The sequence below is a fragment of the Falco peregrinus genome, chromosome 4 (assembly GCF_023634155.1).
Source record: "Falco peregrinus isolate bFalPer1 chromosome 4, bFalPer1.pri, whole genome shotgun sequence".
Classification (NCBI taxonomy): domain Eukaryota; kingdom Metazoa; phylum Chordata; class Aves; order Falconiformes; family Falconidae; genus Falco; species Falco peregrinus.
The window spans coordinates 62,980,446-63,008,164 of NC_073724.1; the positions used below are offsets into that span (position 1 = coordinate 62,980,446).

The 27,719-nt window shown below is 37.2% G+C and overlaps 1 protein-coding gene across 2 annotated transcripts in view; it reads right to left on the reverse strand.

Annotated features, from left to right (window-relative positions):
- Nucleotides 1-27,719, reverse strand: part of TPP2 (tripeptidyl peptidase 2) — a 54,459-nt gene that overhangs the window by 16,347 nt on the left and 10,393 nt on the right. Inside the window, exons 6-24 of one of the 2 annotated variants that reach the window (XM_055801970.1) lie at nt 27,386-27,549; nt 25,163-25,317; nt 24,074-24,150; nt 23,455-23,582; nt 22,783-22,882; nt 20,491-20,639; nt 20,237-20,352; nt 18,501-18,669; nt 16,585-16,742; nt 15,156-15,232; nt 14,109-14,215; nt 13,189-13,343; nt 11,963-12,079; nt 10,308-10,408; nt 8,204-8,300; nt 7,796-7,933; nt 5,699-5,943; nt 5,420-5,498; nt 3,386-3,424 (exon numbers count right to left, since the gene is read on the reverse strand). In XM_055801970.1, coding sequence (XP_055657945.1) covers nt 3,386-3,424; nt 5,420-5,498; nt 5,699-5,943; nt 7,796-7,933; nt 8,204-8,300; nt 10,308-10,408; nt 11,963-12,079; nt 13,189-13,343; nt 14,109-14,215; nt 15,156-15,232; nt 16,585-16,742; nt 18,501-18,669; nt 20,237-20,352; nt 20,491-20,639; nt 22,783-22,882; nt 23,455-23,582; nt 24,074-24,150; nt 25,163-25,317; nt 27,386-27,549 — 2,371 coding nt within the window. The remainder of the gene's footprint in view (nt 1-3,385; nt 3,425-5,419; nt 5,499-5,698; nt 5,944-7,795; nt 7,934-8,203; nt 8,301-10,307; nt 10,409-11,962; nt 12,080-13,188; nt 13,344-14,108; nt 14,216-15,155; nt 15,233-16,584; nt 16,743-18,500; nt 18,670-20,236; nt 20,353-20,490; nt 20,640-22,782; nt 22,883-23,454; nt 23,583-24,073; nt 24,151-25,162; nt 25,318-27,385; nt 27,550-27,719) is intronic. The other variant, XM_055801971.1, reaches the window with a different exon arrangement.

Here is a 27,719-nt window from a genome sequence, read left to right on the forward strand (position 1 = left end):
AGGTAGACATGCTTTTATGTTTGCCTCAACAATGCTATATATTAGTCTTCCACCACTACTTATCAATATCAACTACATAATGCATTTCTTGCTTTGAATTGGAGGAAAGGGTGGCTGAGTAGGAAGAAAGATGTAGAAATTTTCTATCCCTTAATTAGTTGTTACATATTGCTGTTCAAAAGCTGCATTATATAAAACAACAACAAAATTCTTACAGACCAGAAAAAGTCAGTGATCTGTTTTCATTGTAACTATGTTCAGGACAAAAACTTCAAGACAAGGGGGAAAAAAAAAAAATAAAAATCACATTGTAACTGCACTATAAAAGTTAGGTTGTGAAAGAAGAAAGGTACATAGAACCAATTAGTTTTTCCTATGGTTGTTTAGCGCACGCCTCCCCATTAGAAACCAAGGGCACTTCTACGGGTATTGTGGCCAAGCCACAATAGTGCACTTTCTACTTCAGTGGGAATCAGTTCAAAGGGAAAATGTCACTGAATTCTGAACTTTGTAGACATCACAGGCTCAGTAGTCAAATTTTTATTTTATCTTTAGCCCAGACACACTGCAGGAAGGCAATTAAATAAAAACCCATGCCCAAGGTTTGGTTTGGGTTTTTTTAAGATAAAATTAAATTCCCCAAAATAGCTCTTCCAGCAGAAAGTTATGGATTAATCTAAGATTCTGCTGTATGTATCTAGTAACACAAAAACACCTGCTTATTCTGTCGAAAGAACCCATTGATTTTTCTGTCTAGTTGTAAAAGAATTAAGTTTATTCTTTGGAAAATTAGGCTGCTATTTCCTGGCATAACTTCAAATTGCTTTCCCGCAAAATAGAGAAGATACTGAAATATGGGCTGGACGAGCAGTCAAGTAGATTGAAAGCTGCTGAATGGCCAGGCCCAATGCGTGGGCAGGGGGCTGTTTGAGGAGGGACAACTGTTTCACTGGGGTGTCCTCATGGTCTCCAGGGAAAGCGGCAGATTTTTTGGGGGGAAGTAGCAGGACTGGCTTAGCTGTAGGGTGATCAGCAGCACACAGTTGGAAGCCAGTAACCAGTGGTGTACCCCAGGGGTCAATATTGGATTGAATGCTGTTCAGCATCTTCATTATTGATCTGGATGACGGGGCAGAGTGCACCCTCAGCAAGTTTGCAGGTGACACCAGACTGGGAGGGGGAGGGGCGGCTGATACCGCAGAGGGTTGTGCTGCCATCCAGAGGTACCTTCACAGACCGCAGAAACGGGCTTTCAGGAACCTCGTGAGTGCCCAAGAGGCAATGGCCACAAACAGAGACACAGGATATTCCTCCAGGCATAAGGAAATAATTTTGCACAGTGGGAGTGACTGAACACTGGGAACAGGTAGCCCAGAGAGGTGGTATAGTCTCCTCCCTTGGGAGATACTCAAAAACTGTCTGGGTATGGTCCTGGGAAACCAGCTTTAGGAGGCCCTGCTTGAATTGGGGGTGGGTGGTGGTGGTGGGGTGTTAGACCAGAGGACCTCCAGAGGTCCTTTCCAGCCTCAGCGATTCTGTGCAAATAAAGATACTTTCAAACACCAGAAATGCCCACCCTGGATTTCTGGTAGTGTCATGAACATAGGGTGCAAGGTAATGAGTTCCCTCCCTCCTTCGACTAAAAAAAAAAATAAAAAAAAACAACTTTCCACAGACTAGTCACCAGTATCAGAGCAAAAAACCACACAAAATAAAAATGAGGCTTTGAAATGAACCCTCCTAATCCTACAAAAGTGCCTGGACTTGTCTGTGAAAAACATGAAAATTCTACACATGCATTTTTGACTGACTAGGTCATAAACAAAATATATAAACATGTTTTCCACCACAGAAAACATCTTAACCACATGTAAACTTGTAACAAGGCAGGGTAAATGTTTACAACTTGTAAACTAGGAAGGCCTCAGAGTTGCAGTCCCAAAAAAATATATTAATTAATGAAGATCTTATGGATCCATGCTCTGAAATACACTGTTCTGTTTATTTGCTGCTAGTACACTGATGCCTCTTACGACTAATAGGTGGTAGTATGAAGAACAAGTTTTCATTCAAGCTTGAGTGGGTCTACTGCTCAACTCTGAACACAAATCTCAGTTCTAAAAACAACAGAACATGCAACCTCTTAGATCTGTTTAATAGGTTTTGTTATGCAAATTAAATAATGATTAGAGTTTAACACCCTCAGATTTGCTTAGTGAAGATTTTATACCCTATTCATCAGGAAGCCATGCATTCACATGGCATTTAAAATAATCTTTCTAGAAGTGATCCCCACATTTTTCAGATATAGTATGAAAATAAAGTTGCAGCAACACGCATTAAAATCCTTCTTGTAAAGCCTAATCAAATTCTCACACAGTTACTACACCAAGACCAGAGTAAGTTAGCAGGCTCAGCTACCAGCTCACTGTTAACAAAATAACAGATTGCAGCAATAAACTGTTATTCATGATTTTCATGCCTTATTTCTAACAGTCCTGACTAATTTGCACTCCAGAACACAGTACCTTGAAAACAAAAGAATTTAAAAGCCTTACAACTTAAAAGCAAAACAAGAAAAAGAAGAGTAGCCTTATAAAGATATCCTACTCAAATAGTTTTGGGTTTTTTTGGTGTTGTTTTTTGTTTTGTTCATTTTTATAAAGACTGTTTCTGCCTCTGACTTCCGGCAGAATATTGTATTACCTACTGAAAAATATGAGAAAGAACAACATTAAACACTGCTATATTGTCACTCACTCCCTACCCAAAGTATCTCATACTGCTCCAAAATTCTTTCTGTAAATTCTACTACATATTACACTGCTGTATAAACTCTAGCTGATAATGAGTTATATTCAATTTGAGTAGAATCTTGAACTGAGAGACTTTTCAACCAAGTCCATTGCTCCTAAGAAAAACCTGCTTGCTACAGTAAGTTTTTTACAACTGTAACGAAGCCAGCTCTCAATTCAGTAGACTTGGTATGCAGTTAGATATTCAATTCTACATCAGAATGTTAGGTTCATATTCAGTTCTCAATGTGCAGACAGAACAGAATAGGCAGAAACACTTGCCACAGAAAATCTTCACCACAAACATTGAAGTTTTCAGAGTATTTAATAAAAAGAACAAATTACAGACCACTAATCATCACATGCATTTTTACAGAAGTATCCAGATGTTCATACGCCTCTCAGCTCTGTATTACAGTAGGATTTTGTTATTCTACCAGTAGACATACTGAAGGTGCTGAAGTAAATAGCTGACAACTAAGGAGGGTAGATGAGGGAGACAAATTAAAAACCAATACTGGTAGACAAATTCTTTAAGTCATAGGCAAAAAGACTTAAGTATATCTTTTTCAAAAACTAACATTCAGTACCTTTTTAAATTTTCCTTGCCACTTTGCTGCAGACTGCCCCTGGGAGTTAGAATAACATACCGTAAGAAAACATGCACACACCACACAGGATGGAGACACCTTCTCTGTACATTTATGGTTATACTTTCAACCTACAGATTTTTAAACTTTTAGAGAGTCACATCTATCATCAAACATGCTTTTAAAGCATGCTCTTTCAGGTTTTAAAAATTAATAAAACAATGCATTATTGTGTATACAGTCTGTTATTCCTGTAAGACAAGCAGGTGTTGTTAACCACTTAGCTTAAATTAATAAATTACAGAAATTCAGCCTTCAATAGATTTTAGATTTTGACTGTTTAGTGGCATTGTTCTATTTCATAATAAATATACAGAAATTAGACACATTTTCCCTCACATTGCATCCACTTGCTGACCTAGACAACTTTGCTGCCTAGTCCTCCTGTTTTGCCCCCTGGTACATACCAAGGTTCACTAAAAGCAGCAAAAAGTATCTGATACTATTTGATACCATCCTTTTTCCAGTGAAATACGACCATAACAGTAATGCCTTAGACTATGACATGAGACACACCTTAGCTAGAATTTCTCTTTGTGTAAGCTCTTAAGTATTCTTCGTCACACAAAGATGTGATAGGCAATACCTACCTACCTCCTACTTCCCATCCCAGAAATCACTGTATATAACCTCCTACTTCCCATCCCAGAAATCACTGTATATAACCTCCTACTTCCCATCCCAGAAATCACTGTATATAACCACTTAGTCTGGTTTTAAAATAAGATAGACGAGAATTACAACCAGCAGTACAAGGAAGTGCAGACTTAAGTTATGGAAACTATACTACACTACTGTAATGGATTTAACCATGGAGTTCATAAAAGTATACTTGCAACCTTGCAGGAATCACGAAGAAATACAAACCTATGTATTTTAGAGTTCTTGGTTATTAATTTTTTTTCCTCGCTGATACATAAATTCTCGACTGACGTTATCTAACCTGCAGTTACATGCGATCTGCCCCAAAAGCACTACCTACAACCAAATCAGACTGAGCGAACTAAACTTTTCTACTCAGAAAGATCTAAAGGTACCTGTCCACCTACTCACAGAAGCTTGTTTTCTATGAAAACAAACTCTTAGTTTTATACATGTTGTTCAGCCACATCTAATGATGTATGGACATAGATGAAGTACTTCTACATACTAAGCATCACCAGGATTGATTCAATTTTATTTTCAGCTATGCTATCTATTTAAAAATAGCTAGGGGATTTAAATACAGATAGGGAATATTCTAAATACCTCAGCAACAGATACACACAAGAGTGATCTGGTTACTATAATCACTGTTGCACTACAGATTCATACAACTATAAACCAGTTTTTACAGGATGCTGAATTATGAGCACTAAAAACCCTGAAGCTTTTTTCTAGCATCACACAGAGCTTTCAGATTATTCTGTTGGAGCATACAGTCATATCAGTGGTTGACAACATCATGTGCAGCAACATAAGAATATCTGCTTATGCATCTGAGTCAGCAAAATTCCTGCTGCTTTGTCACAGTAACATATAGGTGTTAAATAGCACATATTTTTGCTGAAAATTGTATGCATGCAAGGAACAGTATAGCTGTTTATTACAGAACCAACATGCACAAAACAATATATATACGCACGTATTTTTCATTCAAAAATTATACTAAGCTAGGCAATTACACAAAGTCACTTTTAAAGGCTCCACACCAAACAAAAGCAGTTGCTTCTTAAAATACAAGGATTTAGACTAAAGAATTAGCATTCAAAATTTAGAAAATGCAATTTGAAATTGTAAGATTAAAATAAAACTAGAACTACTTAGAAGTTACTCTGACTTTATAATGAAACAACTGCTTCTAAAATGTCTTGTGTAACTAAACCTAGTGCTCCTTAAAGTCCTAAACCCCTGAAACACAGCACTTCCTAGCATGCCATTTACTCGCTTCAGAAGTTTCAGAAAAAGAAGCCATCATTCATTTCAAATACTCACAGCTTTCTTTCCAAGTTCTGTTTTAGACAGTGTAAGAGCTCCTGCAAGGTAACATCCTGGTCCTGCTCCTTTAGGTATTCTATTCAAAGAAGGAAAGTTCAGTGTTAACACCAGGTTCATTCCTGCCCCATGGGGACTACAATATAGTACCCAAACAGCAAAAGAGCAACACAAGAAGAATTACCAAGCCTAAACACATAGATACTTTCAAAGTATTTAGTTAGGTGCAAAGGCAGCTTGTTAGATATAGATGAGAAAAACAGGACTTCAGTAACTTACTTGTCATCAGGCAGCGATGTAACAAAGAATGGCTGACTGTGTTTTGGTGGTAATGTCAAACTGTTGGATTTCTTCTTTCCTAAGAGAGCAAGGCTATGGTTTTCATAAATATCTAAGTTCAAGGTACTAGACAACCTGTGAGAAACAATAAATGGAAGGTCTTTGATGCGGTCCAGTTCACTGTTCTGTTCATGACGAATTTGTAACCGAATAGTGTAATCTCCTTTTTCCAGTTTCACAGAATACTGAAAGAAAAAAGTTCTCATAAATGTCAAGATTAAGTACTTTACCACTCATAGAAGAAACCCAGAAATAAGACTGTCATGTTGTTCTTGATCCATATTGCTCTAGCCATTTAAAATATGCTAGATTACTTAGTTTTGGAACCTCCTGAAAACAGACTGCTTTCAAGACTTGATAGTGGCCAAAACACATTTTGGATTGACTGGAAAAAAAAAAAAGTTTTCAGACCACAATATAGGCAGACTTTGTTTGTTCCTATTCTAAAACTGTAATAACAGCTCAAATACTTAAATCACAATTCTTTCTAAACTTGCAGTTCAAAACCTCTAGCAGGTTTGCCTTGATACACTTTCAGTTTACTATGTAGCTTTGGGTGTTCTGTGGTTTAGATTAGAGATTATCTTCTACTGTCCTAAAAACTGTACCAGCTTTCACACTGAGAGACCCCCAGCATTCCTGTGAGATTTAAGGCTGCAGTTCAAAGAGCTGACAGACTCTCTGCCCTGAACTTTTTATATATGCAGTTAGGGCTATGCAGGTATCTTCTCCATGTATTAAAAAAACCCAAACAACATAAAACAAAAACCTCAAATACACTCCCCCCTCAAAAACCCACAAACCCACCCAACTAAAAAAAAACTGAAACAACCCTAGACTTAAATTTTTAGCTTTGAAAACATTCTTTCATTTCTATCAGCTTAAAAGGGCACATGGATGTTTTGAGCACTAACATGCTAAACATTGCTGTTTTGCTGCTGCTGCTATAATACACAAGCCAGCTCTAAATAGAAAGGCAACTACTTTGCTCCCAGAATCTCCCTCTGCAGGGTTAGGGAGTCATGCTTCCTGTTGGTATTTCTTCCTGGATTAAATAATTTTGAATTGCTTTAGAATTGTTCTATGATGCACAACACCAGAGATTTACAACGTGGTGGCCCACTAGGTGTAAGTAACAGAATACTTCAGTGATTTTTAGATTTTATAGCACCTTAAAAACGCAAGTTAAGGAACAGAAGTTTAAATAATGCAATTTCTGAAATTCCTCTATAAGACTCAAAAACATGCTTTAAAGTTGATCTTTTGTACGCTTCCAGAATGATCAATCTATCAAAATAAACATTACATTGATGTTCAACTGTGATTTTGGATCGGTAAAAAAACAGTTTCAAAACAAAGAACTATCGGAAATGTTTCTCTTGTGCTTTTTTGTTTAATTCCCCCCCTCCATATGATCCAGACACGTGGTCTGTTCCAGCAGAAAAAGATTACCACAGAGGGTACAGTATCTACAAGTCTTGCGCAAAAAACTCCCTTTGGAGACAGCAACAGGAAATAAATCAAGCTATAACATTTAAAAGGCTGTCTGATGATAGCAACAGCACAGAAGACAACCTTCATGGATACAGAAGCCTCTGGATCTATCAGCAGAATACAGAAAAGGTAAGATAATGGATTCTTTTCACTTTAACAGAAAAGTTCAAGTATCATCTTTGTAAAAAACACAAAACAAAGACAACAAGAACTTGAATTCGTTTCTTGAGAAATACCAGTCAAAATCACAAGAAGTCACAATTTAGCAGCTTTTTGTAGAAATAAAACCACACCATAACTCTTTCTTCTTCCTTGGAAGAGGAAAAAAATCATAATGTTCTATTTCATGAGATCAAACCTGTCATTACTTTTTTCATACAAATATATCACCACTGAACATGTCTTCCTGTGGACATATAAGAACATCATACCTATGCACCAGGAAATTTTAAGGAACTAACAGCAGGCCTGTGAGGTGAAAAATAATGAAAATTTTCACGCTGTGCAAAAACCAGAAAGTAAAACAAACACATTGCTCTGTACCTGGTGTGGATAAGCATCTCCTGAACCCATTTGTCTTTTGTTCTGGTCAAAAATAATCCACAGTTGACTATCAAATTCAGATTCGTACAACAACTCACAAAGAAGTGGACAGCTTGGTGTTACTTCTCCACTCTTAGGCTATTGAAAGAAAGATCAAAACATTTAATCCACTACTGAACAAAACAAACACAATCCTTATACAACACATTCAAAAAGACAGCTGAACTAAATCCCATTTCAAGCAACAGTAGCTTCTAAAGAGAACCAAATCAGAATTTTGAGTGGAGAGAGTCTAGGGTGTGAATCTAGACCTCATTTTTGACAGAAAGCTAAAGTTAAAATCTGGTTTATGAAAACATGTTGTATTTATTAACAACTTTTAAAAGAAACAGCACCCATAACCCTTACCTGATGGAAATTATAGGTCAAAATCATCTCATACAGTTGACGATTATTTGGTAAAATATCTCTGGAGCCCAAAGGTTTTATTTTTGTACTCACTGGTCTGCAGTTAAACAACAAAAAAACAACAGAAGGTACGCTTAAGAAACATGCATCCTCTATCAAAACTTGTCTTGCTTAAGCAGAAGCATATTCTGAAGTACAAATGAATTCAGCACATGCAATAACATCTCTTGAAATACTGTAACTATCTAGGCAGCATAAACTTCTCAGCTAAAATGAATGTTAGTTCAAAACCACACAGTTTAGTGACATTACAGACATTGCCAAAGAAGCCAACAGAACTTAGCAAGCATGTCTAAATGCTCAAAATCAAAGGCTATAAAAAGAAAAAGTGGGAAACCCAACAGACTTCAGGATTAGGAAAAAAAAAATAAATCAGGTTACTTTAAATCTCTAGCATTGGTGCTACAATCAACACTTATTCATAGATTGAAAGATTAATGGCACAGCAATTACAGAACAGAACAAACAGTTGGTAATTGTTTGTTATAGAAGGTTATTATCAGAAGTGAATCTGTAAGAGGCTTTACAGAAATCAGAGTGGTAATACAGAAGAATGTTAGCATACGCTTCTTGTGTAGTTAGGACAAGCTATTGTTCAGAGCAGTACAAACACTTTAGAACTTAAGCAAAGAATATAGGCTAAATAATAATGATACAGGAAAATAAGAGCTTTGGAAATAAAGAATAGCAGAATGAAGGTGACCTAGCATCCTTTAAGTTTACATTTCATTAATTCATTCCGACAACCTTTAATTACATGATCAAAATTTTTCTGTAAGATTCTGTCAGCTCTTTCATTGCCAGGAGCACAGGCTAGCCACCCAGTAAAACATCTGGGTCAGACTACAGGTCTATTTAATCCAGGCTTCCTAGTCTGGCAGACACTGGATAGACTGCTGACAGAAGACTTAAGAACGGAGTAATACCATATATGATACGTCCGCTTAATACTCACCCTGCTTCCAAGCATTTTAAACTCAAGAGACCATATGAGAAGCCATCCAGTACATTTTTTCCTGTGTGCTATGACTCGTTACTTCATTCAGGAGACACTACTCATACATTAAATACATAAATATTTCTCACTAGTTTATTTAACTGCAGTTCATTTATTGTCAGATGAGTGCCTCAAATAATTACAAGAAGGTAAGAGCATTTCTATTTTACAAACCAAGAATGAGGCAAAGGTATAGTAGGGGACTCTTATTTCCTCACTTGAGGCGTATCAAATAGGGTCTTTTGGAATCTAACATTAGGTGGCATGTTCATCGAACAAATTCCTAGCAATCTCAATTCCAGCTGCAAGTATCCAGAAGCCCCCAAAAGAGACCACAGTCTCCACCAAGAGGCCCAAATAATGAAACACTTTGGATTACTGTCCACTGTGAACTTCTCTGGCTCAAGTCTTAAAACTAGTGCTTAAATAGCATGGCACTTCCCCCCGCCCCCCCCCCCCCCCGGAGTGACCAACTTTAGTAATTGCTGCACTGACTAAGAATTTTCCAAAGCTTTTCCTCCAAATCAGCATCCATTAAAACTGACAAGATAAATACAACTTTCCACAAAAATTCTGCACCAGATCCTACAAAAACACTTTCAATCAAGCAAGTGACAGATGACAGTCCTCCTGGGTCAAAATGGGCAGGACCTGAAGCAGCTGCTTAAACTCCGCCCCCCCCCCCCCCCCCCAAAAAAAGTAGCACCAAGTTAACTCTACAATTTGTTTCTTTAGATATTAAAGTGCTTAAGTGCCTCCATGAGAAGCAAAGGAATATTTTTGTATTTTTTTAAAAATATAAAAAAATCTTTTAATTCACTTAAGGAAAATTGTATCAACACCGGTCATCATAACTGTCAAATTTTGTCCAAGTTAAAAGGAACCAAGAAGGAAAACGCTGAGAAGTTTTATTAATTGATGCTTCCAAACCTCCTTAAAATTTGACAAGGGTACTGGTTATTCTAAATTTCACTGTTAACTTGTTACTGTTTTAACTACATCAAATAGTTTTCCCACTTTTCAAATACAGTTCCCCAAAAACTCTACCTGAGCGTTTGAACCCAGCTCTTCAGATTTATGCAAGGAGCAATATCTTCATACTTCAACAGGGACTGAACATCAAATCGCACGATGCCTTCTGAAGCATGCTAAAGAAAGAGTATATAACAATTATGCTTCTGTACACTTACAATGTCAGATGTGGACCATCTGCTATGTCCCTCAAATATATAATGCAAGCTGTATTGATCCACACTAAGTAATACTGCATGAGTTTGAAAGTGTCACAAGCCTGTCTCTATTTTACAACAGCAGATAAACTGGGACTTGCAAAACTTTAGCAATTGGAGCTGAAGCCTTACTTATATTGCCGCCCCCCCCCCCCCCCAATAATTTAAGTAGTTCAAGTCACACTTCAGGCAGGGCTGGGTTTTGTTTCTGTATTTGTGATTACTTACTTTGAATATGCAATTCAATAAATACAAGTATTATTTATCTAGAATCTTAAAACAAATATTTTGTGGTGCTTCTGCTCAGGATTATGATTACGGAATAGTTTAACTTTGTGAAAAAGAAACAAGACTACAACCACAGGCTCGTGATGGGCAAAATAATTCGAAAGGTTTTTTTTCTAGAAGCATCCCACCAAACAGCTGACAGTGTATCAGTACTATCAAAATTTATTTTATGAATGTTACAGGTGCTCAAAGAAGGAAAGACAAAACTGTTTGTATTCTCTCAATTTTAACACTCCATTATTCAGCTGATGTAATCCTGCTGGGGTAGAAGGGGCTGCTGTGCACACCACTACCAGCAGCTCTTTCTTTTCCTGCTCTATTGGTTCAAGACCTGGTACCTTAGCATAATGCACCCACTCTTTCCCCAGTTTCTTCAGCTCTTAGAGCCTGAATACATCCAAATTCACCCGTGGGACAGCTATAATTTGCTCTGGCCCTTAGATGAAAAAAAACAGGGAGGAGCCAGGATAAATTAGCATGGTGCTACTTCATGTGGGTATTGCCATCTCAGCTCTCTCCTGAGGGAGGCAAAGCCAAGCCGAGCCAGGCTGCACAGGACAGCAGAGAATACAGGAGCAAGACAAAGTGCTGTAAATATTATGATACTAATGTTTTCAGCAACTTTTTCAGTCCTTTAGTATCACAGAGCCTTAAGAACTGTGACCCATCCACTGTGCTTTCAACTGCCCTAAACAATGGCTCTCAAATCAATCAGCACATCTTAATACTGAACAGAAAATAAATTTTAATGACATTTTATTCTGAAAATGGTATTCAGAGTACTGTCTTTTAGTAATGCTAGTCTAGATATTCAGGAACTGCGGTCCCAGCAAAGTTTATTTACACAAACACTCGCTAGTGTAAGTGTAATTACAATTTTAGCCTTTTAGTATGTCTTTTCTATTAAGGTTGAGTATTTTTGTTTTGTTTCGGGGTTTTTTCCCCACTTATTTCTCCCCTGCTGATTCATAATGAAAAGACATAGAAAACCCCCACAAATAATGGTAATAGACATTTTTGTAGGACTGAACTCCTATTTACCTATTTTTAAGAGAAAACGCGAATATCTCATGTATAAAGCTACTTCTACTCCTTCTAAATACAGCAAGAAGGAAGAAAACTTTTTTATTATGAGATATAACAGGGCTTCAAAGGAACTAAAAATAAAACCTCTGGAAAACTTACCATGTTTAGCTGAGGAGTAGCACAAAGTACACCATGAAAAGAAATTGTGTAATTAATACTAACATCGCTAAGGCTTGCCCACCACCGAGCAACACAAAATTCAATGGTTTTTCCAGCCTGAGTAAAAAAAGCACAAAGTTAGACTCAAGCTTCTATCTTCCCCTTCTATTCCCCCCAGCCTTCCTAATCCCAAGCACCCACCCTGTCAAAAAAAAAAAAAAAAAAGATGAAAATAGACCCCTTTATGTCCAGTTTACTGTAATTGTACAGGTTTGTACAGTACCAAATAAGACATTATACTTGGTCCAGAAAACACAAGACAGCTCCAAAAAATAGTATGACTGCATCAAAACAAAGAGTGTCAGCATATAACCTACAGAGAAAGGTACAGCCTTAAATGTTATGTCTTCCTTTCCTATCCTTCAAACTAGGCAGACAGGTTAATTCACAGGTGAGTTTAACGTGTTTATAATATAAAAAGAGATCCCACTCTCTGTCTAAATAAGATGACACAAAGCTTGGGAGGTTTAGTGTTTTTGATTATTGGTTGGTTGGGGGTTTTTGTTGTTTGGTTTTGGTTTTTTAACTAACACAATCAAATTCACAATGTGCAGTGGGACAAACTTAGCTTAGGGTCCCCCACCTGACATTTTCAGAGTGTAAGGGACCGAATAGCACAGAAATCATAACCACTCTTAGGCTTTAGAGCTATACAACTAAATTAAACAAGGCAGGGGACAAACTTGAGAAGTGGACACTGTCATCCACACCTCTGAACTGTTACCTCACTCCCTGGTTTCGTTTTGGACTCTTCAGCCAGCATTATTCAAGCTAAGCCTGCTGTGTCTAAGTAGTATGAATGTAAACCAGTCAGTTTTCACCTGGCTTCAAAATCAAGCAGATGTCCAAGATCATGAACCTTAAGCGCTAAAGGCAAAATGCCCTGAACTACAGCTATCCAAAGGAAAACAAACTAGTTTGTATAAACAAGTACCAACAAACTGAAGAAATTAAACACATATGAGACCATTACAAGATAATTAAGAAATACTAGCAAGCTATTAGAGCTCTCTTCAAAACTGAAAACCAGATGCACTCACTACTGTAACAAACATATGATTCCTTTGGTTTGGGGTTTTTCTTTGGCAAGATAATTCAGAATGAGTTATGCTATACTGCACTATTACTTCCTCTCTCTTCCCCCACGCCACCCTAAGGTAACTTACCAAGACAGGAAATGCTTCAGTCACTGATCCTTTTTCTGGTAAGGATGAAAATTTGTAGAACTCATGACTTCTGTATGCTTTTTGTTTCACTAGCTGAACAGCATGAAGCACAAACTTGGCAGTTACATCAGCTGAACATGAACATACTGTCACTTCTAGAGTAAAGAAAAAAATATTAATTTTAGTTTCAAAAGCCAAGAATTTTAGAAGGAAAGCAGAGATTCACCAGAAAAATACTACTTTCACAAGTAATTTGTAATTTAAGAAATTATGGAGCCACTTGGAGTACTGCATATGTGAATAATGCTTATATATCAGTTACTTACAAAGACCCTTTCAGATTAAGGAAAACTAGAGTTCAGAGATCATGTGAAAATTAAATAGTTAGTACAGATAATATATCTGTATGGAATTCAGCAGCAGTCTGTCCTAAATTAAAGAGTTGTATCAGTAACTTCAGTCTAAATCAAAGATTCTTGAAAGGATTTAGTAATCTCACACAGGAAGGCGAGAAAAAAAAAAATCTTTTTTTTTCCTCCTTGCAGAATTACAAGCTGCTTGCCCATTATGAAAATCACATTTTCTTCAGTTAAGATATCTTTCAACACACAATCTATACACCTGAGGCCAAACTCAGATAGTAATACTTTTCCATAACATGAGGTATTCTTCCATTTACGGGCAATCACTTCAGATTGTATTTGCTGGTTTCCATAAGAATGAGAATCAGGATTCTACTATACCAGAAACCATGAGAACTCAAAATCACTCCTCTAAGAGCTTAAAATCAAATAAATATTTTATGTATTCATGGGTCAAATCCTTCAGTTCTTATTCAGGCAAAACTCAAAATGATTTCAAAACAGCTTTGTCAAGTCTGACAGATGCAATTTTTAAATTTATGTAGTCATTCTCCTCACCAGCCCATGTAGCTCCCTGTGGAACATCGATGAAATGCCTTCGTATTTGACCAGGTTTAAAATGAACATCTGTGTATGTCACGTCATAGCTTGATGCTTCATCTACTCTGTATGTCAAAAAGAAAACACAAACATTAATCAAACAAGCTGTGAAGTCTTTTAAAAAGTATTTTTAAATGCAAAAACACTCTCAAAAAACAGCATACCATGAGTATATTTAGTCCTCAGCACCAATTATTTTAATTCATACTAGTATAGAATCTGACGGCATAATATATCTAAAAGATTTAAAACATCAGCTCCACCACCTTATGTAGACACACACACACTCCAAACCCCCCAGTTACTGGCCTTAAATGTGACTACCAAAGAATCCTAGTTTTCAGCGGATCTGCTTTTCCTGGCTGAGTGAATTTCTACTAAAGTGAGCTAAGGTATGTAAGAAGTAATATTTCTATGAACGTGTTAGAGGAAAGGTAAATATTTCCCCCCTCAGGGCAGATTATCCACTGAATAAGTTTAATAAGAAACTACCCTTCCTTACCACTATCACTGTATTCATATATTAAATCAATGATGTGATGGCCACAATGCTAACTCTCTCTACTCACTGTATTAATGACGAAAGCTTATCCCAATGTTCACCTGCCAAATAATGCCCCCTGCCTTCATGTACTGTAGTCTATCAGTTAAAAATGAAAAAAAACCAAACCCAAAACCAAACTCCAGTGGAACCTACACCTATGAGTATATTAATTGATACTCTGGTCAACAAGCCAGAAGTATTCTGATGGACCAGTAAGCTGCTGCCACTGTGGCTAAGCCCACCAGAACCCACTGCCTTCTAGCTGCCAGGACCAAAACTACAAAAAAGCCACTGCTGTGTTAAGTCTGCTGGGAGAATTTTTCAGATCTCTGCTCCCTTATCAATCTTCATAGTAAGTTCAAGAACTCTCAGAGAATAAGGTGGTAAAATAGATGACGACAAGTAAAGTGGGTACATTAAACTAAACTTAAAAAATGCGGATAAAGTCTGGGTTTACTGACCTTGTTGGTATAACAACAGTTATTGGAACTCTGAACAGAGGGCCTGCATTAGGCATTGCTATATCATAGCCACACACCTAACAAAATAAAATACAGCCACTTAAAATCTTTGGTCAAAATAAAATAACAGAAGACAACATTAAATTTAAACCAGTTGCAGAGTATTTTGAATCTTTGTAGTTAGCACTGAGAAAAAAAGAGATCTTCATTTGACAACTGTTACCCTACAAATAGTACAACAGCAACATTCACCAGAAAAACACCCCAAAATTAATTTTCACATTTAATACTAGTTTCAGCCTTTCCCCGGAAGTTTTTAATCTTTCATCCCACATTTGATAGTCACTATTATCAAAAGCTCAACCTAGGGACAATTCTGAGTTGAAACTGACAGCCTTATTATTTCTATTTCAGCTATTTTTGTTGTTGTATTAAAAATATTTTAATCCTTGCTTCCCAGGATTATGTTTGAGAAACTGCAGTTCCATTTACCATCCCTTTCATGGCCAAGCTATAAATGCTATCTCTGAAAATTTTTTTCCATCATCACTTTGCTCTCAGTGTTCTTTTCTCATCACATGTTCTCAGCGGTACCTCAGAAGACTTGCAACTCTAAGGATCTTAAGCAAGTCACTCCCCTAAAAAGCAAGCTGGTATCATCTTCATTATGATCAACTACAATGCAATGGAAACATTTCTATGTTAAGACAAGGTTTGGGATGAGGATGGAGCAGGCTGAAAAATATTTTTTGTTGGTGGGTTTCTTTTGCAGGAGTGAAAGAGGATGTCTGGGAAAGAAAATGAGAAATTTAATGGCTTTCATATTAGATTTGTCCAAATTTGAACATAGCTGCTCAAAGTCCACAAAACATTTCTGCTGTACACAGCCATTACCACACATTTTCCTCCTTCACCTTCCAAAATGGGATGGGGTACATGTGAGGAAACAGGAAAACAGGTTGCATCACTGTACTCAAGCAACTCCTCAAGGTAAAGCAGAATCTTGGGTCCGGATAAGACTGTGTGGCAACACCACAAAGCTATGCCTGTCCCTTAGCCACCACAGAATGACAGAAATATTTAAAACCACAAATCCCTATCCTCAATAATGCAGGACTAAGCCAGATAGTCAAAGGTGAAAATATATCCAGAGAAAAACCTTTAATTAATGGTTATTTATTTGGTTTCTATGTTCTATATCCTTTTATTTTTAAGCACAGATAGTCAAAAGTCCCATTGGCATGTACTATGCTACTTTGTATAGCATAACTATTGCTGAAATCTGGATTCAGTCTATACAGCAACATGGAGTGTGGTCTCTACAGCACACAGCTTTTATTTCCTTAAAAATTAGTTCCATATAAAGTTGAGAGACCACATGAAAAGGAAAGGGCACAATATCTTGCTTAGAACACCAATGCTTCAATACCTCTGTATAATGCAGTCCTTCTCTCAGACCACGTGGATCCACACGAATATTTATGTGTCTACACTGGTTCATAAGCTCTAAATGACTAGGACACTGGATCCACGGTGCATTTGAAGTTAAAGCTAAATGAAGCTGAAGAGATATTCTTTCAGTGTTTTCTGTCAAGAAACAAATTTTAAAAACAGTTCAATAACACAAATGTGTGCTCATATTCTACTATAACACAGTATTTGCCATTTAAATGTAACAGGAACCAATTCCTTAGGGCCCCTGGAAGTCAGAATCTCCACAAAGGATCATGTTCAATATTAATTATTTTACATTGAGAAAAATAAAATAGCAGCAGTAAAATAAAGTAATATACAGCAAAATAAAGGTTGTACCCAGCTTTGAAATATTCCCCCTGAAACAGTCAAACGTTGGCTAGTAAGCAATGCTTCAGCTACCCACAACATATTCTGGAAGCAGGTATAAACTTTCACGTACAGATACAAAGTCTTGCCTAATAAAGAGAGACAATAAAAAGCAACTGCACCAATTCTGATGGTTATAATAATAACCAAATCACGTTATAAAGCAACCTAAGTGAGAGATAGTTTATTAAAAATTACCATGATAATCTAGTCTGACTTTGCAAACAGTCAATTCAGCTGATTTCACAAATAAGCTTCCATGTTAGAAAAGCTTCCAGAAAAGCATCCAACCCTAGCTGAAATGTTCTCTTCCTCCAAAGATTAATGAAACTTTGAATTTTTTTCCCACATTCCTACTCCTAATTGACCTTAGCTTAATTCAGATGTTTCATTACATCTTTGTTTAGTAGAGAAAAGAGCACTTCATTATCAGATGCAATTCCCTCATAGGTACATGAGAAGCAATAAAAGCTCAAAGACATCTTGAACAGACAGACTGAGCAGATCAGTCTCCCTTAACCTCTTATTACAGTTTCTTAGACTCAGTCTTGTTGAAGACACCAGACACGGCAAAGAAACTGGACAGGTACTAGCAAAACAACAACATCACACTACAAGGCAGTCATAAATTACAAATCAACTGTTTGCAAATTATTTGCTTCCTGCAGAATAGCCTATCGTATGATAATTTCATTTTTCAGTGTCATACAGCAAAATTTAAAATTTAATTTAGTTTAAAATTTAAAAAAAAAATTAAAAAAATTTAGGAAATCTACTGATTGCAATGTAACCTGTCAAACAACTAAGTTACTCTGAGTCAGTAACCTGTTCCGACTCATACCCTTTCTTCCCCTAAACTCACCCCTTTATCACATGCCAACTTTCTTGGGAATCACTGGTTTCAGGAAAGGAATTAATCTAGTAACAAGCTCTCACATGGATCGTTTTTTGAATACAATGTAATTCAGTCTCTCAGGGAGTTCCAACTTGTACTTAATAAAGCAGGGCAAAATGGTTTACAGAGAAAAGAAGTCAAACCTTACTTTGATTTGCACAAGTTACTTTAACTCTGTTAGTAACTAAAACCTGTATTAACCCCTGTATTGCCTTCAGATATATTTATGTTTATCCATTATTAGATACCGAATATACATCTAGTTTGTTAAACTAACATTTTTCTCAGGTTGTGGAAACTTAGATAAAGTCCAAATTTATAATTTATAGTCTTAAATTAACTGAGAAACTAATTTCTGGGTAAGTTCTTCCATCTTTAGAAGAGTAATCATTCTTTGTCAATGGTTATCTACATGGAAGTGCTGCAGTTACAAGTCTGAGGTTAGAATGGAAAAGTTGTTTAGCTGCATGCCTTCATTTACTACATAATTTAGAGCTGCACTTAGACCTTTTACGGCACAGATTCCTATTGCTCCTCCTTATCACAGCTTTTTATTTAAAGAGTATACTTTATTTCCCACACCACCATATATAAAAGCTCTTTCCTACCTGTATTCTCAGGAAAGACAGGTTCTATGCCAACCCCATGATCAGAAGGTGCAGCTATCTGGGCAGGATCTCTGAGGTAGATTCCACGGTTGCTGCCGACGGTAACTGTAAAGCCTACGTTATTTATGAATGACGAGTTCTGAATGAGGTAGTCATAGGCTTTATCAACCTGTTTTGAAATTTCTTGCTTTAGAATGTGTTTTTACTAAAGTAATTTATGCATATTATCTTCAATATGAAGCACGCACAGCAAAAAACAGTCAAGTAACCCACATGCTACCTGACCCGCACTGACTGAACCTTAGACAATACTCTGTATAGAAAATGAGGCAACATTTTCAGGATGCAACAGGCACACAGAACACAAAGTCAAAAGCATTAAAAAGACAAATCTCCCATGCCACAAGTCCAACAAAAGATGTGTAACAGAAATTTTCAGAGATGATTTCAAAGACAAAGAGGACTTCAAAGGCCCAGAACTAGAATACTAATTTAGACACCTTTATCATACGTAGAGCAACACTAGTTAAGCATTTAAACATTTTAATACAACACAGGAAGTTCAGCAGTTCATAAGAGACAAGCAATATGGGATGCCCATTGAAGTTTTATATACCGATATAAAGTAAGAGAATCAGGTCATGAAATCCAAACTTGGATTTACGTAAATAAGCTGCCACAGCAAACTGAGATGACAAGTTCACCTTTTTCATTTAAAAAGACAGCCTTGTACCTCGCTTTCTATTCTACTGACTCCAAAAACATTACATTCTTTTCTACTTCACAGTGAACTACTTTCACCAGCAGACATTAGGGCACTCTCCTTTGAGACAAGTCCCAGAACAGTTTTAACCTCATTTTAACACGCTTTAATCACAGATTACTAAATCCTGAAATACGACTGCTGCATTCAGTTTTTCTGTGGCAATGTTTTTTATTTGATATGGCTACCACCATCGTTGCCTTCTGTATCAAACTCTGTTACAGATATGCTTAGTGGATGGTACCCACTAGGTTCTAGCATCAACAGAACATGAGTTTTGGGCTAAGCATTTAATACCTAGCATCTTTAAGCATGAGAGAAGAATCTCAGACCTCTATTTGGCTAAAACAGGAGTGATTGTAGGCAAAAAATAGCAGCAGCTCTTTAAGAACCTAAGCTTATGCACAGGGAGACTTGTCTGTTACTGTGCCTTCCTCATACAGAGGATCACATCACAAATTTCCGAACTACAGGATACAATGAACACACAGACTTTTCAGTGTAGGCAAGCAATGTCATTGCACAACTACAGCTGTACTGCTTTGTGAACCAGCGTGGGTATCTATGTATTTTCACTGCCCAGAACTTACAGTTCCAGCTTTTGTCTGCACAGAACAAATTCAAATCTCTCCGACAACAGCATAAAAATTTTTGAACACTGGGGCAGAATTTAAGCATCTAAATCCACATGTGGGTGACAAAACCCCACATCCAACTTTTATGTCCATACCTTTTTGATCAGTCTAAGAATGTGTTAACACATTTATTCTACAGTAACTCCATGCTGAAACTGAAAGAACTATCTCATTCCTCCCGCCCTCCCACTACATTCCCTTCTCCCTCGATTGTAGCTCAGAATCAAGTAGCACGGAGCAAAATGAGTAAGCTCATCTAGAAAGCTGCTCATTTTTTGTGGGTTAGGTTTTCACTGGTAGTTATTCATATTACGTTGGGTTTTTTTGCTAGAAAGTACCTGAATAACACCATGTCCTTGTGCAAATACTTCTATGTTCTCAGCTTTCACAGCAGTATTTTCTAAAGCTCTTCTGACAGAATGAACAGTGTAGTGAATATCATTAGCTTTGAGTCCTGAAATTAAAAATAAGGGTATTATTTGATACAACAAAAAACTGTAAAGTTACAGCAACTTTTTTTCTTTTTTGTTAAGGGGAAAAAGTATCTGATCTCTTAGGTTACGCATCCATATTTAACATTGTAGCACATTACCTGACAACACTAATGCAATGCCTCCACATGCATTGGGAGAAGACATGGATGTGCCATTCATGAGTTGTGTTCCTCGGAGAGTCCAGTTTGGAACAGAAGCAATAGCACCTCCTGGGGCACTGATACTTACTCCAAGGGCTCCATCAGTGCTAGTGTTAAAACAGAATGGTTGGAAAAACAAATATTTTTTTTCTGCACACTGTATCTTGAAATCATCTGTGCACTTTAATTTTAGCTTTAGAGAACATTCACAAGTATATTACTTCACTAAATCCATTAACCCATTAAATCCAAGAAAAAGCATACCACTAAATAGCAATTTAAAATGTCACATTAATCATCAGCTATGCTGGTTTTACAGTGGAAGTTTTCTAAACGTTCAGTCCTTCAATACTCTTCACCAGGCTTCAGTTTAGTGAGTGAAATACCTTCTGCGATTTGAATTAGAGAATGCATGCAAACAAACTTATTAAACATTTAAATAAATTAGTATTCTACATAGCCTATTTAACAGCTATTATTTTTAAAGAAAAATAGTACAAGGGAAAGTAAGACTATAAAAGATCCAAAACCCAAATCTCTAATTTTATACATTGCCACTTCACTACCAGGTCAAATTCTGAATTACAGTACAGAACCTAAGACAAGGAGACCTAGGGGAGAAGACAAAAAAAGGAACATCAAGAGGCGGATCAGGATCAGCTGGGGCTAAGCCATCTCTCTTTCTTGCCCAAGCATATTTAAGAGTGGAGTGAGTTCCTATGGTGCAGTTAAAGCAGCATCTAGTTTTCACCTGTATGAGCCAGATACAGTCCATCTTCCTTGCTCTGGACAGACAAAAATTGCACCACTTGAATAAGGACAGCACTGTACCTGAAGCTATTAAGTTCTGTGGAGAGGCATGGTATTTTAGGGTATTTATATTCCACATTAACAGCTTCAATATACCTAAAATCTGTCTCAAACCAGAGTATTCAGTATGATACTGTAATGTAATGTTTGTATGTATTTTATGACAGCCCTATAAAACAGGTCTGTATCATGACATTTCTGGCCAAGAAGTGCTCAGAGTACCTGCCTGAAAGCCCCTAATGCGTACTCAGACTGATGCCCTAGCCCAAGCCCGCTCTAGCAAAGTTTTAGGAACTCTCCAGTCACCTGCATGTTGCACCCTATACAAGAGGAATCCTATTTTCACCAGGCTTGTGCCTTTCAGCTGACAGATGTCTATTCCGACTATTTTACAACGCAAAGTGACAAAACACACAAACCGTGGTTTTTTTATATAAAATCTGTATGTATGCTGATATTAACTACGATTCTTTCTCCCTTTCTCAGCTGAAAGCAGAGACCGTATTTCTCTTTTCCCTGCATGAAACATGACAATTCTGCATAAGGTTCTCTGAACAATATACTTGCCTGTAAATACACAAACACCATGACAGCTAACTTTAAAGACCAATGCTAATAGAGAAGTGTTTGCTATGTAATCAGTGAATAAACCAAAGACCAGGCTGAAGCTACATTTTTTATTTTTTTCCCTTCATCCAATACTACTGTAGGCAAAACTACAAGAGACAGTATACAGTAACTCCACATTTCGCAAGAATTTCAGTCTAAACACAGGCAAGACCTCGGGAAGAGACACTATTCTTTTTTTCTTTTTAGCTACCACATTACTACCCAGTGCTTCTGAGACATGACATGAAATAAAACCTGAAGTTTACATTGCCCCCAAATTTTCTTTTCTAGAACTTTGAGATAATTTTCAATAACATAAGGTAGAACAGCATTTTTTTCTGCCTACTCACAGTTCTACTGGACTCAAGCAAAATCCTCGAGTAAATTGTGCCATAATATGAATGTCACTGAAGCCAGAAGCAATACCACTCTAGTAACAGTATTTCTTTCAATTTCTAACACTAACAGAACAGTTAACTTCACCACACTAACTCAATTAAATAAACACTCTGGGAAACAAAATCCTTTGAAAAAATAGAACTCAGAAAACCCACCAAATTTCTGAACAACTTTTCAACAACTTTTATCATCTCTGAATAGGTTTGTGCTTATCAAATACACTTTCCTGAAACGTATGGGTTGTGCCGAGGCAGTTCTCCCTCCCTAGGCATTCTAGAGCCCAATATACAAAAGCCAAGAACAACAGGTTACCTATGCTCTTCCCATGGAAAAGAAACACTTTTATTCTGGTATTAATGACCAGGTTTTTAGATCCTGAATTATATAATCTGAACCGTGAAGTAATGAATTTGTTCTTGTAGTATAACCTACCTAGGCCCTCTGGATGACCAAGTATATTGATTTGCTGGCAGTTTTTCTCTTAAAGAGTATTCAGCAACCATCATGTCAGGTGATACATAGGCACCAACACCTGTCAAAAACATTCAAGCATTTCAGATGTACAATTAATTTTTATTGAAAGTGAAAATAAAATATTTCTCTTTTTTAAATTCAGTACTAGAAGACTTTTTGCTTCATATTTAAGAATGGAAACACACATTTTTCATCTCATCAAATCCAGACATTTTTACAAATGCAACTTTTACAAGTTACATTCACCAGCAGCAACAGTCTAAGTGAAGTCGTGGGTTCAGACATTTACAATTTAAAAAAATAATCTTGGAATCTTCAAACAGGTCAGACCACAAAGACTTCTTTTGCAAATCTTATACAAAGCCACATCAAATCAAGACCATTCACCACCTACCTGTTTCCTACATGAGTAAGGTCTTGAATTGTAAGAAAGTAACAATCTAACTTTACTCACCTAACTGTACAGCAAGTGCCTCCCTCATAATTAATCTTGCAGCCCAATAGTCCTTGATACTTTTTTAGATTTAGTTCAGCAATCAACCAGGATCTCAAACATGTAATATAACTACAAAACTTGAAAAGACAGAAGCTGAAGACTGTCAAAATTTTTTCTCAAAACAAACTGTTTACCTATTACACTAGATGTAGTTCCACCAGGACATCCTACTGTAGAAAGGCAAGGGCCGTTATTTCCTGCACTTGAAACATAGATTACGTTGTGTTTCCACACTGCTTCATTAATAACTTCACAAATTCTCCTTATGTAAGAGAAAAAAAAAAAAGTAATTTAATTAACAGCATTGCCTTCCTCCCACAGGACAAAACTCCCATTTCTAGTAGAACCTCTGTGACCAGCCACAGAACAAAGAATATTACACAGCCTGCTTCCCACACCTTGTAGAGGCAGTTCTAGTAGAAGTTGACCACAAAAAAATACCTTCTGGTTTTAAAAAGGAGCAACAGTTATGTAGCAATAATAAATTTCAAAAAAACCCCCCAGATTACGTGGTGTTCCAACTACAAAAAAATTATTCTAAAATATTTTTTGTATTATAGATCAACAGTACTTGTATCAGGTTTACTTAAATTCCAAAGACTGTTAAAAATATAATCCAACAGTTTAATATATATGAGTCACTTAGGCCTGGATAACTTATTCTTACTGACAGTTCATTTATACAGAGCTCAACAAATCTATTTTAGCATCACAGAAATGGAATTACTTTGTATCAATCACAGCAGTACTTACCCAGAATTTGGCCAATGTGTCGCCTCTCCATAGCTGTAGTTGACAAGATCACACTTGTATTTTATTGCTTCTATCATCTGATAAAGTAAAAGTCAAAATACATACTAGTCATAGAATAAGTCACTTAAGGAATGGTAAAAAACATCTGCTTAAACTGATCTGCTACAGATGTAAGAAAAAGGAATAAATTTCTTTTGACTCTACAATAGTAAGTAATTTACTTCAGTCAGTTAAGTGGCATTTTCCCAGTGAACAAACAGAACAAAACCACCCACTTTCTGAAGTCTTACTCTTGCCATGTTCCAAGCTATATATTAAGACACTATCCTAAAAAAACCCCTGCAGACATCACTAGTCTTGTCCAAAGTGTGTGTCCTCTAGAACATAAAAAATTCTCCATTCCTGTGCAGTTCGGTTAAATTCCCAAAAGTCAAAAATGTTATTGTACATCTTCATGTTACTATAGCAAGATATTGTATTTTTGGCCCATTTAATCTTCTACTTTCAGTTCCTTTTCTTGCGTAAAAATTTTCCCTGTCAACTCACTGTATAGAAAAGGTCTTGGACCTGTCATTATTAAAAAGGAATGACATTTTCCCTCACTCTTAAGAAACAGACTTAAAACAAATGCAGCCACATGGGTAGATACTAGTATCTATTCTAGATTTATTTAAGTATACAAGTATTCTATAGTTATTTAAGTAACTATAAAAGAAATACACTCACAGCACAGAGTGAGGAACTGTAAATAAGCAAACAAGTAACTTTACCCATGCATCAAGCTCGCCAGACACACTGCAAATCTGTCAGTCTGAAAAACCTAAGTACTCTATGCAACAGAAGTCTTGTTTTCTATTAAAACATTAGTCTTAAGATATATTCTAGTTGGTTTTGCAGGGTTTTTTGGTTGGTTATTTTTGTCTGTTTAGGATTTGGGGGTGGGGTGAGGTTTTGTGTTTGGTTGTTGAAATATTTTTGTTGGAAATACTGTAGAATCATGCACACAGCCTATAAAGCAAGTAGAACAGAGAATGTTCTACAATTCAGTCACACTGCTGAATTTAATCATTTATTCAGTAAAATACTCACAGCTCTTATTAGACCAGTGCCAGTTTCCATTGTACCTAGTCTTGTATCACCAATCTTGATTGCAAGAATCTGAGCTCCAGGAGCCACACCATTTCTTTCTGGTTCTTCTGGAAAGTACCCAGCTGCAATACTAGCTACGTGTGTTCCATGTGCTCCTGAGCAAATGAAAAGTTGTATCACTGTATTTATATGTATCACTTAATTTATACAAATGTAATGCACTACAGCTCAACTTTCACATATTGAGCTGTAAGTTTATAAATCCACTCAGTGGCCAGTCACAAACGGTGTTCCCCAGGGCTCACTCCTGTTTAATACTTTCTCAGTGACCTGGGCAAGGGGATCAAGTGCACCCTTGCTAAGTTTGCAGACACCAAGTTGTCGGGGGAAGTGTCGACCTGCTTGAGGGCAGGAAGACACTGCAGCAGGATCTGGACAGGCTGGATCAACAGGCTGAGGCCGACTGTGAGGTTCAACAAGGCTCAGCGCCAGGTCCTGCACTTGGGTCACACCAACCCCACGCAGTGCTACAGGCTTGGGGAAGAGCGGCTGGAAAGCTGCCTGGTGGGAAAGGGCCTGGGGGTGCTGGCTGATGGCTACCTGAACATGAGCCAGCAGTGTGCCCAGGTGGCCAACAGCATCCTGGCTTGTGTCAGAAACAGTGTGGCCAGCAGGGCCAGGGCAGTGATTGTCCCCCTGCACTCAGCACTGGTGGGGCTGCACCTCAAATCCTTGTTCAGTTTTGGGCCTCTCACTACAAGAGGGACACTGAGGCGCTGGAGCATGTCCAGAGAAGGGCAATGGAGCTGGTGAAGGGTCTGGAGCACAAGTCCTGTGAGGAGCTGCTGAGGGAGCTGGTGGTGTTTAGCCTGGAGAGAAGGCGGCTGAGGGGGGACCTTATCGCTCTCTGCAACTACCTGAAAGGGGCTGTAGGCAGGTGTACTCTTCTCCCAAGTAACAAACAACATGACAAGAGGAAACTGCCTCAAGTTGCACCAGAGGAGATTTAGATTGGATATTAGGAAAAACGTCTTCACCAAAAGGGTTGTCAAGCATTGGGACAGGCTGCCCAGGGAGGTGGCTGCGTCACCATCCCTGGAGGTATCTAAAAGATGCATAGATGTGACACTTAGGGACATGGTTTAGGGGTGGACTTGGTAGCATCAGGTTAATGGTTGGACTCTATCTTAACGGTCTTTTCCAACCTGTGAGTCTATAAAATGAGCCCAGCGTTCAAATAATTTCATTTAATAAATGTCATATTATACTAATAAAAAAAAATAAAGCCATAAGCAGCAATCTGCAAAATAAAAGTTTTTTGATGGGAGAAAGGAGGCAGCTGACAGAAAAAGGCAGTATTAAGTAACTTTTTTAGTGGAATTAAGTCAAAAGGCTTAACATTTCTTACTCAAAGTTATGAAAATTGTGTCCGAGATGACTCAGTGCAGGTTAAGAAAAAAGTTAGAAATAAACCCACAAAAGTAGTACACAAAAGAATCTCTCAAAAAAATTACCAGCAATTTAGAAACCAGAACTGCTTCTACAGTTCTGCTGAGATGGGATAATTTCATGAGAAATTGAGAGCATTTTTCAAATCAAATACATCCATACCACCTTAACCACTGAGGATGCTTCCAAAACAAGACATGACTATATGAAGAATACACAAATATGGGTTCGGAACGGTTGAAGCTACAGATATACTGACACCTGCCATCACAAAAAGAGTTTATCCAAACTGAAATATAGATCAACACCTCTTTTGCTCATGGATGTCTCATTTAAGATTCTTAAATTGTTAAATTGCACAAACACAAAGGACAGCAGCTTAAAAAAAAAAAATTAAAAAAAAAAATCACCACCCTATATTTACGAAACAAAACAAAAAAGGTACATTGAAAGAAGGTGATCTCTAGTTTAGGCTTTAAGATGCAGGAACATCTTAAAGCAGTACCTAAGCTTACACGTTCTATGTGTACAATTATATATGAACACAATTTGACCCATTTCAGCCAAAATACAAGCAAGTTTGGTAACGTGCTGTCATTATAGGTTTAGTTCAGGAAATGTGAATACTGATCTTGATAGCCATAGTAATGAACGCTGTATTCAGACAGCTGCTTTGAGCTACCCGGAGTATCAGAATCAGTAACCCAACATAAATTGCTGCTTTCCACAATACTTGCTCAGCAGCAAAATTTTCTTAGGATTACTTTCATTTACCTCCACTTGTCACAATAGAAAGAAGGTTTCCATCATCATATATATTCACAGAATAATTCAGCATCTCAGATGTTCCAAAAGATCCATATTCCTGTGCCTCTTTATAGGTTCTCAGCACCGTACAGCTAGTTAAGTCACCACTCTCACTTGTATCTATGCAGGCTCTGTTGACAAAGAAAAACGCAATTTTCCAGCTGCTGTAAACTTTTAGTTATCTCCCCCTGTCCCCAGTAAAAAGCACCACAATGACCTCAAGAAGTCTGGTGCTGTGTTTATGGTATGTTACCTTTAAGTCACTATTTTTAAAGCTGGTTGTTTACACTTCGATTCAGAA